At 38.8% G+C, this 13,072-nt stretch overlaps 1 protein-coding gene and 1 long non-coding RNA gene across 4 annotated transcripts in view; one reads left to right on the top strand and one right to left on the bottom strand.

Annotated features, from left to right (window-relative positions):
• NEGR1 (neuronal growth regulator 1) overlaps positions 1-13,072 on the bottom strand; it is a 658,921-nt gene that overhangs the window by 376,529 nt on the left and 269,320 nt on the right. For all 3 annotated transcript variants that reach the window (XM_090049615.1, XM_090049617.1, XM_090049614.1), the window contains exon 2: positions 1,218-1,450. In XM_090049615.1, the coding sequence (XP_089905741.1) occupies positions 1,218-1,450 (233 nt within the window). The remainder of the gene's footprint in view (positions 1-1,217; positions 1,451-13,072) is intronic.
• The window catches only part of LOC149863585 (uncharacterized), a 40,338-nt gene that overhangs the window by 11,260 nt on the left and 16,006 nt on the right, over positions 1-13,072 (top strand). The gene's annotated exons all lie outside the window — the stretch shown is intronic.

Raw genomic sequence — 13,072 nt, forward strand, 5'->3', positions numbered from 1 at the left:
TCATTTTCAAATGAATAATTACATCTGTAAACAGCATGATATGATTAAAGACTTGCCTTATTCATTGTATGATAGACTGAGCTTTGAAAAAATAAATCTTCTTCTAAATGGCAGAAAGCTCTGCAGAACAGCAACAGTTGTAGATCTAATATTAGGGTATGCACTTTGTGCAGCTCAACATTACCTGCTTGGCTTGTTGAAGAGGCAACTATTAAATTAGAATGTGTGTATTGTTACTATTTTTAAAATAAGAAAAAAGAATTTCACACTGTGAAATACCCTGCCCATATTCTGCCCTGAACATATGAGATAACCAAGAAGTAACATCTGATTCCAGAAGAAAATTACTTAATCCCTGCAAGTAATGAAGAGCAACCATGATGTTGCTTATTTAGATGCCACATAGGTCACAGAAATGCGCATAAAGTAACTGGACCTCCATTTGGCACTTCAGAACATCTGTAGTATGTTAGAGGATTTGACAAGTCAAAATTAGTAGAACAAGAAAAGCGAAATAATCATGTAATGAATGATTACAGAAATGTCTTTTGAATGTACACCTGTTGAACAATGGCTTGTTGTTCCAGTTATGTAGCAATGAAACCTGTTGCTGACACTGGCAGCAATATGATGATGACCTATTCCAAAGAATAAGTAATATCCAAACAGTTTTAGTCTATTCTACATAAATTTATCTCACACCATGACTTCATGCTCTAGTAAACTAAACAGGCTAAAAAAAAAAGCCCGAACTAGTTCATTAATTTGAAAACTGTTATATCTTTTATAAAATATTCAACACAGTTATTAATTAATGCATTATTTTAAAAAGTGCATCCATGAAGACATCACAGAGGAATTTTGAGTGAGCATCTGAAAACATACTAAGATGCCTATTATCTAGGTCATGAACGGGATAGAAGTAAATAGCTTACTATCTACTATGAGGCAAAGGAGATGAGGATTTAGCTTCATTAAATATTTACCAGAGGATCTCTGCTGAAAAGCACAAAGTTAATCTAACCTTGTTATAGTGTACCAGATCCTTGAGGCAAGGGTATAACATAAATACAAAAAACCCTAGCAAGATGTATTCTGGTCACAATTTTGTACATTAAGATAACATACTTCTAAACATTTCTGACAAGACCCTTTCTCAAGATGATGATTGTTCTAGCTCATTCCTAATAGTGATTCACACTTGAAAAAATACATACCTTGTACAATTAGGTGCACCTGCATTGTTCTAGGAGTGTGTTGGGTCTGCACAGAACAAGTGTATGGACCATCATCTGTCACATCTACATCCTGTATCTGGAGGCTGTATTCCCTTCTATTTGCTGTTGCAATTGAAACTCGAGGATCTACTGACCATTTATCCTCTCCTGCAAAAATAATACTTGACCGGTTCAGCCAGGCACCTTTTGAAGCTCCATCTTCCAAGAAACACCTGTTGATTACCAAAAAGAGAAAAGGATGAGTCAATAGAAAAATATAAAGAGGTCTGTAAATGATAGCATTTTATAATTTGTTATTCAATTAAAATTCAGAATTTTACACAACTGAAGAATATTAAAAATGGACTACAAAATGTGTATTCCATTTAGAAATCCAGATATTACTGTCAAGTTGACTTTGGCTCCAAATATCAAACCATCAACATTACATAATTGAAATTAATGGATTTGCACATTCATTGATTCATTTGCAACCTGACTGCCACCTCCTCCTCCAAATCTGCCTTTTTAAGATCGTAACGGATCTGATGTTTCAGTCATCTCTAAACCATACACCATGACCTCATGTGGTGACAGCAAGACAGAACTCGGTACTTTTTATTCCAAAACAATCACAGTCCTCCATCACTTGTGCTAAAGAGAAATCTTCCTCAGCTGTAATTGTATTAAGACAGATGAGCAGTTCCAGTTCCATCCAGCAGAGATCAGGTTAACATGCACATGACGGTTGAAAACTACTGTTTATATCCTATCCAAAATAATACTGTGAAAGGGAGATTGAGGCAAAGTGCATTTTAAATGCTTTCCACCTTATCAATTATACTACCACTTTAGAAGACTGAAAACGTTAAATTTATTTTCAACAGTGTTATTTCTTTTTTATGTTTTTTTATTATATCTGATGTACAATCATCTCCCTTTATGTAAACATAGCTCCAATTACCTTGCAATTCCTAGATGACAAATAAACATAAAACACAGTCCAAGTAAAAAAAAAAACCAAAACAGTGGTATATTAATGATGAAACTAGTATAATTGGTATGTAATACAGGACTGTACAGTTGCACAATTATTGTTTATTAAAAATTACAAAAAGAATATTCACTAGAGTATAATAACTTCCTAATTGGAACTCTGAGAGTAAATGTCCACACATTAACATGCAGATATTACTGAATTAATATGTGACAGATTCCTGTCTTTGTAAATTTCATCTGGAAAATGTTGCTTTATAAATTAAAGACTGGTTCTTTTAAATGAGTACCAAGCATGGCGAGAGAATGAAAATACATATATCTAAAGAGTTTGACAGCATCTCTCAACAGTACCTTGCGGGGTTGAACACGGTGCTTGAGATTGCTACAAAATTGCAAACTGAATGCAACAGTGTAAGTTACTGCCAACTCTCTGAAACTAATCAGTTGAAAAATATAAGGAACAAGGTATATTGCAGAATCTAATTTGCAGTCAGTTTCACCATCTACAGAATATAAAACCAGTAGGAGTCTTAAAGGTCAGTGTTGATTGAAATTTTTTCCTGTATATATTAAATGAAGGAAATGTATAGCCCTCTGTTAAGATAATTAATACACTGTAATAAAGCCTAATGCTAATATATTCTATTACTTATTAGAAAAAAATCTGTAATTTTTTCTTTAATATAGTTTTTCATCTCAGGTAAGTTACCCATTATTGCACACTGTACTATGAAAAATAAAGCTGTAAAGATACTATTAAATGCTCACTAAGATTCAAGTAATAAAAACAGAAATCTCCAAGACCCTGAGGAAAGAGTTTTATGGGAGCCTGGAAAGATTTGAAGGATACAAAGAATCATCCTTACGATCTTCCCTAAAATCCTAAAATGCTTAATGGATTGAGAAGAAATAGCAAGGCCTCATTTTGAAGGCCCATTCCCAAATCCTTATGCTCTGTGGAAGATGATACATCTCTAAAATCACTCTCCAGATGTATTTAAGTATATCCAGATGTTCATGAAGGTAACTTGTGGTTTTGCTGAATATTTAGCATATGATTTCTCTTCAGTTCCCTCCAAATGTATCACAGTAAAATACACATAGAAAATTAAATGATTAGTAATATTAATACCTCACCCCATCCTTAAAACAAAAGGAACACCGCCCTACAAAAAAACAAGTGCTTTATGTTGTTCATGAGAAAAAGAAGCCAGTTTTGCTCCAAAAATGAATAATGAAAATAGAAATGTAAAGGGTACTAATTAATTAAAGATGAAAGTATTTTTTCTCTCAGATTCAAAGTTAAATCCTATGAAAATGATGTTCAAAAGAATAGTGTTAGCCAGCTACTTTTACAGCTGTCTTGGCAGTCTAACGGGCAGTTCTGAAGCTGTCAGCACAACCACCTTCAAAAGCCTGCAAAGAAGCCAGATGCTGTGACATGTGTTCTGAAAGTTGCAGAGTTTCCTCTCTGCTCCTCTTATAAACACAGCTCCTTTGACATGAAAGCTTTCATGCTGAGAAAAGGTGAGATAAAACAGTGCATAAAAGAGATATAAACATTAGACTTGTTTCTAGCTGTTTTATTTGGTATGATGATAGATTCCCCCCTTTCATTTCTTTAAAAATAACAGAAGACCACATAATAATTCTTGCTTTGTCAACTCCCTTTGCTATCCAAAATAAATACTACAAATAGATGTTAGGAATCTGCCAAAAGCAACCCTAATTTCAATGAACTGATGATTAACAAATGGATTATGGGTTATTGTACATTAACTATCACTTACAACAACAAAGGAACAGGTTTTCAAGGTGAAATAGGAAGGGATTTTTGTCCGACACAACGTTTCCTGTTGTACAACCAAGAGTCAACCATTTCCCATTTATGTTAAGTTGCTGCTTAAAGTAAGATTTTTTTTTTTGGAACAAATGCACATATAAACAAAAACCAATAAAACTATTCCAAATTAAGTCCCTGTTCAGTCAGTGGCACCTTGAAAAGACAGACATTTAGGCCTACAGAGACTCTGTGCAGCAAAACAATCCATATTTCTCCTGACACAAATCTCCCTTAAGGTCTCTATTCTCACTCTCCACTCAATGCATATGCCTAATGCAGCAACAAAATGATAGTGAAAATATGTTACAAATTATAACATAAGGAAGTCACCAGGCTTGGAGCTTTCTTACAGTTAAAACTTGGCCTAATATTTTTAAAGATAACCTCAAGTTTGCAAGCTTTTCAAGCAAACTTGAGTATAACGTTGAAAAAACCCCAAAATATTTTCAAGTGAGTTTGGTCTGAATCATGAATGGACGTGTGCCTCCGGTGGCTGGGGGGTGGGGAGGCAACAGCAGTGGTGGGAAGATGGTGGCAATAAGTGGGAGCTCTTGCAGGCATCACTGGCACTGTTGGTGGTGGCGGGGAGGGGCTGGCGAGCATCAACCAGGGGTCGGTAACCACCCGCAGACGCCAACAAGGGCAGCAGTGGCCAGCGGGGATTGGTGACTGCCCGCAGGCACTGCCTTTTCGTAGGGGGTGCATCGCCACACTTAGGGGGTGCATGTGCACCCGCTTGCACCCCCTACACATCGCCTTGGTCTGAATTACAGTTTTGATGTCAACCCATGAAGAATTCGGTTTGCAACTGTGTTTTGTTTTTTCAGTTTAGTTTCATCTCCAAACTAAAAGCCAGATTCTCATTAAACTTACACTAGTTTTACATGACAAAATGCCATTATAGAAGGTAGATCTGCTCCTTATAAACTAACCAAAGTAAGTATATACAAATATATTACAAGCTTTCATGGTCTGGAACTCACTTCATATTATATACGTGTATAGCGATCGTACAAGCGTTCATGCCACATAGACATGGCCCCAAACCAGCTTATGAATGTTTTTGTGAATTTAAACCACTGACTTCTGCACTTTGTCATGGAGTCTTATGACCATGCTGCACTGAAACAATTTGTACTACTCATGATAGCAAGCTCTATAGTAAATACATTTGCAGGATTAAGTCATTCAACTTACATGCATCCTATTTAAAGCTTTTCTATTTGATATTTCATGAATGATAAAACAAAAAATGAATTGGGCTTTGTAAAGAAGAATAATATAGCTATTGTGTCACATTAATTAAGGACAAACAGTGTACTGTTAAAAAAAAAGATACTGGGAGATAAGGAATACGTTATGGGCCCTGCTTCATGCTTCCTCCCCCCCACCTTTCCCTTTAGCTACTGCTTATCTCTAAACTTCCTGCTGGTCACCATAGGATTTTACTTAATATATTTTATTGAAAAAAAATTCTACATCAAGCACCAATTATGTTTTGTGAATAAAGAATGACTTACATAGCAAAATTAATTAAAGCTAGCGTTGCAATCATTAAAAAGGAAACATTAATCCTTGTTTCTCTTATGTCTTTTGGGAAAGTTTTGACTAAACCAGGCATAGTTCAGTTTTGGGGTGATTTTCTATATTTTAAAAGATGACTGTGAGATGAATAGAAAATAGAAGCTTTGTACAGACATTATAGTTAGAAGTTTGGGGGTGAGGTTGAGTTAAAAATGGTCCCATGAGCTACCTCAGTAATTAGATAGGTACTGGAACCCTGATCTAAGGTAAATTGGGGTAGAGGAAGGGGTGGTTAGGTGGGGGGGTCAGGGAGCTCAGGGTGGGGTTGGTGGGATTGGAGAGGCTCTCTGGTCCTGCCAAACCCCACTGGACCCCCACCCTCCAGTTCCCCTCATGTCATTGAACACCTCATCTCCCACAAACTTAGGGAAATGTTTTACCAATGTTCACTGGTGACCAGGAGCTCAACAGAAGTAAGTTGGGAGGGGAGGGTGAAGGTGGATCAGAAGGACTGGCAGCTTCATGGGGGTTTAGCAGGATTGGAGGGAATCTTCCCCAACCAGGAACTATTTTTAGCCCCCTGACCCACCCCTACCCCAGACAAACAAACCCATAGCAAACCAACTGCATAATGAGCCAACCCCATGCCTTGTCCCACTCACCCTTTCCCCAACTCCAATGTGCTTTGACTGGCTCTTGGCAGCAGCAAATGCTGGTAAAACTGGTGCTGGATGCAGCTTGTGCAATTGAGGGGGGTTTGATGGGCTTGGGGGCAGGGCTGACTGGTTCATGGGGAGGTTGTACATTTGGGGGTGGATAGAAGGGATGGGCCAGTGCCAGGAGGGTTAAGAAATAGCTCAGTTAGGAAAAATGCTGAGGTGGGGAGGAGGGGGAACTGCACTTGAAACATGTACAGAAGATAAGTTAGATCAGTCCAGCCATACCCAAATCTAAATTAGTGCCCCTCTGAGGTACAGTTAAATTAGAGTGGGTCAGCCATTTTTTGACCAATCTAACCATCGTGGAACTTCCATACAGTTAACATTTAGATTGACCAAACTAGGGATTTAAGTGTAAGGTCTGAATGTGGGAGAACTAAGTTAGATTGGGTGGCCATTTTTAACACAATCTAATCTTCCCCCTAACCTCTCTGAACATCTGTACATAACCAAAATCTAATTTACTTTATAAACTCATAGACATAATCAGAAACAGTTTTCACTACAAAATTAAAAAAAAAATTATCAAGGTTATGAGTCATATCTGCACAAAGATATTTCATTATTCTTCCAACACTTATTTCTATTCTTTTTTCAAGAAAGAATCTAGGGGTCTCTCTCTCTCATGTATATATAAAAATATCCTTTGATAGTCATTTTACCCAGAAGTAAACACACGTATTTCCTAATACATATCTTGTGAAAATACAAAATAATTCCTCTTGAACATTCTGGTTAGTGACACATTCAAAAAGCCTGAGCCTGAATTGATTCAATCTTTGCAGGTTCGTCTAAGTTGGCTAGGCTAAACTGGTTTATAACCACACAGACATCCCACTGCATATGCCTGCAGTGGCTCAGGCTAGAAGCTGGGAGGCACTAGAGCAGCCCTCCCTTCCCTTCCAGAGTGCTGAGCTAAAGGGGGGTGTGGCTGGGCCCTGGCAGGATGCTCTGATTAAGGAGGAGTTCAACCCACCCTCTCCTGAGCAGCACAGCAAGCAGTTGATAACACAGTATTTATCACCTCTAACTCAGTGTTTATCAGCCCATTAAGAAAACAAAGAAAACATAAGGTTTTCTGAGTTAGTTCAAGCTCTTCTCAAACAATTTTTCCAATGGAAGGACATTACCAGCTGCCTCCTGATTAGCTCCCAAAAGCCCTAAGTGGACACAGTCCTGTCTGCCTTTGTCCGGTATCTCACAGAACGGATGTAGCCAGCATGCGGTATGCTAGCTAATGCTGAGAGGTGTCTGTGTAAAGCAGAGGGGAGTGGGGAATCCCTGCTTAGCAGCGATTGGTGAGGAGAGAGGGGTGGGGAGCAGGGTTGAAGCCAGACCGATGCCTGCAGTCTCTGCCCAAGCTGCAGCCAGGGAGCAGAGGGGAGGGGCCAACTCTGCTGTGGAGCAGAGTCCTGCCTCACCCAGAGAGCATGCCGGGATGCTGGGGGAGTCTGATTTAACTTAAATCAGGAAGAGGTCTGGGACAGGCATTGCATAAACCAGTTTGACCCAAATCAGCTAAGTCTAATATCTCAAACTGGTTTCAGCCATTTTCGGAGTGGACTGTGGGCACTGAACATCTGTTCTGTTACAGGTTTAAGCCACTTTCTGATCACTTAAACCAGTTTGTGTGTAATGTCTGTCCCTAACCTGTAATTAAAAATAAACTTTATTCTGAATCTACTTAATCTGTTGTCCAGTTTTGGAACTTCTACTTCTCTTCCTTTCAAATAAGGACCAAAAGCAATGAAACAAGGCATAACAACAACATTCAAACTAATTTTTTTGGGGCCAAAACTCAAATTTTGTATTTGATTTTTCTACATGATGAGTAGTATCTCATGGCCTTGTTCTTTTCAAGAGGTTGAACTTCTTGTTTAGATGACATTTCCTGTAATGTGCTCCAGTCCCCCTTCTTACTATGCTATTACCATGTGTTATGGGGAGAGGGTTTGGATGGCAAGTGCAGGTCACTGAAGAGAATGAAGGCATAAAACATCCATTACAATTGTTCTGAAATATTACAGCATCATTTCTGATATAAATTCTTTGGGTTTCAGCCAAACACTTAAGTATTTAAGTGTTCAGTTTTTGAATGAAAAGTCAACATTTTCCACAGAAGGCAGACACTTAGGCTGAAAACCCCCCCGCTGAAAACTTGATTTCCATCAAAAATCAGTTTTAATGTGATGTTTTCATTCATTCTTAATTTGAAATTTGTTTTTCAATCAAATTATATATGAAGGTGGGATCTCAAAAGATTCAGAGGTTTATTTTGCATAAACATCCAAAAGTTGAGAATTTTATCTGACTTCTAGCCAACCCTTAGGGGTCTGCAAATCTTGCAAGATTTATAGTATTTTGTTTCTGCCAGTGTGAGAAATCTTGCAAACACAGCTTTTCTACTGACAGTCTAACATTTTCTCTCCCAGTTCTAGCTGAGAGGTACACGTCAAGATGAACACCACAAAGGATAGCAAAAATCAAAGCTCAGTGAGCTTGCTTGAACCATAAAGAAGGCTCAGTTCTAGTTTTAAGTGAAATTTCATCAGGTCCTTTTGTGATATAGATTAGTGCACCCATTCTTCCTAATTAAAGGTCAAAACATTGGCCCCAGTAATCCTTACAAAAACTACACACCTCAGAAGCCATTAGGTATGTGGAAGGACAAAGAGCAAAAGCAGTCCCCACTCCTATCAGCTTCTCACACATATAAATGCACGTGTTTAACACTCCTGACACACTCCCACACGACGCATGCCATTTGCAGTGCTTACTACTCCTTCGAGGCTATAGTTATTCCCTGAAATTCAGGATCTGTTGGAAGTTTTTTGGCATTGCAAGCTTTTTTTATATATGTGTATATGTATATATGCGTGTGTGTGTGTGTGTGCATGTGTGTGAAGTGCATTGCAATGCAGAGATCTCTACCCTCCACATGTAGCAACAGAGACTTACTCCTTTATCTTTCTCTGTAGGTATTCTCATACTGTCCTCCTCACCACTTGCCCAAGTGTCTGAGGCAGTGCGGGAAACTCAGCATTGCAAAGAGAGAGAGAGAGGCCTGGGATTTGGCCTTACCCATTTGGGAAGCCTCCTATATAAACGGTTCTCTAAAAAAATGAATTAGGACTCATAGCCACATTATAATGGAAGCCAGATGTACAGAATATTAAAAAAAACAGGCCACAAGATAATTTAAAAAAACAGTTGAAGACAGCTTTTGGGAAGACATTTTTTCAAGAGGCAACACAGTAGTAAACATTATTTAGTCAGAGGGAGACTACGCTGCTCCATGAATGAAACAAAAATCTGAACAGCCAACTCCTGAGAAACCAGATAAAACCAAAATTTAAGACATATAAATAGTATTTTTAAAATAGAATTTCCTGCCTTAGATACAGAATTTACTCTCTCCAGCATTTTCATTCACTTGGCACAGACAGTTTTCCACAACTCATTTGCCTGTAACTCATAATACTTACAGTCTGTACAGTCTATAGATTGGGGAGGAATAGCTAGGAGCACACACAAGTGGAAACCAGCTTTCTTTAGTAGGCATTTGGTCCATGCAATTTGTGAGCAGTTCATTTTGGTTCCAAATGATTGGAACACAGTCTGAACAGGTTTAAAGAGTGTAACATACTTTATCTTGGTTGGCACCTTCATCATAACATATGCTGAACCCTGGAAACCTAATTTCAATTCCTGATGATTTTTCAGCTCATCCCAGTGCATCTGACTGACCTGCTAACTTCCTTTAAAAAATTCTTTCCTGGATAAAAAATAATACAGTAACACTCAACTGAAATATGATGGGTTATACTTTCATGCAGTGCTACCTTCCCAAAGTCAAATATATTTACAGACACAGAATTGCCTGCCTCTCCCACCTTCATATCAAATAGAAACTACACTGCAAAATTTAAACCGTGTTCACTTTATTTTAGGAAGAGCTCTAGGAGTCACTGTTAAAGAACAAAGGTGCTTATTATCCTTATTGTGTATGTGTTTTAGCTCCGTCCATTGAACCATACAATTACCAGTGCACAACACATTTTTGTGGACTTTTCAATGTTTCATTTACAGAAATAGGGAACAAAGGAAGCTCCTGGAGGTTCGTGTCTATTATAGTTCATTATAAATGTGATAGCAACACTGTCCATTACCCAACCTCTTACGCAGCACCTACACCAACCCAGTCAACTGCTGTGAATGTCAAATACCAAGCCATTTCTTCTGTCATAGTACCCTTTTTCAAACCTCAGGGAGACTCCTGATCTCTGTTTTTTGGTTCCCTCCTCCTCTTTCTAACAGTAGGAGCCCGACAGCATAAACACCTTTTTAGCATGCACAGGTAATCTCCTTTCTCCTTTGGCTTTTTCTGTACAGAGATTCTACTACTTGAGTCCCTTCAATTCCATTCAATAGCATACCTATTATAAAGCTAATTTTCATTTCTGGTTCAAAAGTTCCAGTCCATCTCCCTTGAATGGCACAGACACTTTCCAAAGCTTATATGGACCTGTGATGAAGAACGGAGCCAAATAGCAGATCAGTGGGTACAGACACTTCCAGTATATCCATAACATAAATCTGCCCTCAGTGTCACATAGAGAAAGCAGGAAGGACTAGCAGAATGCAAAGAAGGTGTACAATCATATGTGACTATACATGGCATTTCCCTCATAAAATTCACATATTATTGCTTCAAAATGCACTGCGCATCCCTAAAGCTCTAAGTAGCTTATATTGAAGGAGGAAGAATGATCCAGTAGTCAGTGTGTTAGTCTGGGGCTTGGAAAATGATATTCAATATACTGTTCCATTACATACTTACTATGCAACCTTGGGCAGGTCACATAGGATTTCAGTGGGAGGTGTAGATGCCTAAATGCATTTGCGGAGTTGGTTTTTTGTTTCTGCCTTAGCTTCTCATCTGAAAAGTGGGAAAAGTATGTCTCACGGATTTTGTGAGGACAAGTACATAGGATTATGAAGCACTCAGATACTATGATACTGGAGACAAAATAAGTGTCTCAGACAGCAATATATACACATCCACTGTGACATATGCATGTGTTAGCTGAGAAGATAACTATCGGAAAAAAGCAGCCCTACAGTAAGGGCAGGAACAGGTTGAATGGGCCCTGATTTCCTAGGATCTGCTGCTGTAATTCCCAGTATCTGAGTTTCAATGGATTTAGAAGGCCCCAGAATTTAGTAAACCTTTTTAAGCAGAAACATACTGCAGCTTGGCTTCCCTGTAAAGGTTGATCTTTTTAGGTGAGTCTCTTTGTTCTGAATGTTAATATGCACAAATGGGAGAAAGTGTCTAGTTTCGCCCTGCTATCACTTCCAAGGCTCTTCTCTCAGTTGTCTGTAAGCAAATAATACATTACGCTTTTTGACTTAAAAATATTACCATGAGTAAATGCTCTCATTGTATATGGTTCTCTTTTTAAGATTTGACACAGACTGACCACAGGTGAAATATATGCAATGTCTGTATTCAAACAACTCATTTAACACAGTGTAAAATGCACTTGATTCCTACGTGTTCATTCCATTTTGGGGGATTCTTGGTAGTATTTAACATTCCCTCATAAAGAAATAGTTTTGTATTAGAAAGTTCAGGTGTTAGGGGAGAAACTGAGGCAACTCTTCAGAGTACCTGCTGATCCAGGGATATTTTTCGAAAGGAACAAACTGCTAATAGCATGTGCTTTTTAATTGGCACACTGCCTGAAATAAATGGATCAAGTGGGTATGTGCTACCTGAATTTTCATGAGTAATTAGCATAATTACCATCCATGTATTCCTCATAGGTCACCTCTAGTCCTTTTTCAAATCTGTGTCTGGTTTATTAAATATAAGGGCTGCACAAATCATGCTATTATGGTCTGTGAATAGGCTTGACAAATAAGCCAGACACCTACCAGGCAGCTGACTACCTGAAAGATATGACAAAGGGACAGCGGAAAGAACAAATACAGAAGTTCTGGTGCTTTCTCTGCTGCTTCATGGGCATTATTTCAAGGAGCTATATGAAGACATACTCTTGCCAGTTTCATCATCAGGGTTCTGAATTGCAGCAGTTAAGCTGACAAGTGTCCTAGGGCCATGGTGCATGTTACATGTCGTACATGTTAAAGGCACTTAAATATGCTAATTGTGCTTGTATCACAGAACAGTTATGACTTTTTGCACAAGGAATATCTTCAGATCATATTAAGTAACACATGATCAACTATCATTAGACTACTCCATGGAGATAGCAATTTGTAGTCCTCCAGCATCTCAGAATAAACCACTCCTGGCCACCCCTGCACTCCTATTCCATAGGACAGTCTATCCACCCACCAGCCCTCTACTGCCCAGGGAGGTGGTACTGGCCCCAAAGCAACACCCTTATGCTCCCCCAGGGGATGTGAACCCAAGCCACATAGCACCTTCTCAAGTACCCATTGATACCCTCAAGGTTTGCTAAGGCTTGCTACTTGAGTGGCTTAATACAAACAATGATTACCTAGCTCCAGGACCTGAATGCCCAGAGGATGCCCATTCTCCTCTCACTGACCTCAGTAGGTGGGCTTCAAACTAGAATTGTGGTGAGGTGCTGGCCCTCGTCCTGACCTAGGGTGGGGAAAAAACTATTGCCACAACCACCAAGTCAGAAAGAGTAGCTGATAACACCAGGCAGTCTATGAGTGCATCACAGCACAAATAGCAGCTTGGGGGCACTAACAGGACTGGTGCAGATCCATAC

The sequence above is a fragment of the Crocodylus siamensis genome, chromosome 5, assembly GCF_052110815.1.
Source record: "Crocodylus siamensis isolate JL-2025a chromosome 5, ASM5211081v1, whole genome shotgun sequence".
Taxonomy (NCBI): domain Eukaryota; kingdom Metazoa; phylum Chordata; order Crocodylia; family Crocodylidae; genus Crocodylus; species Crocodylus siamensis.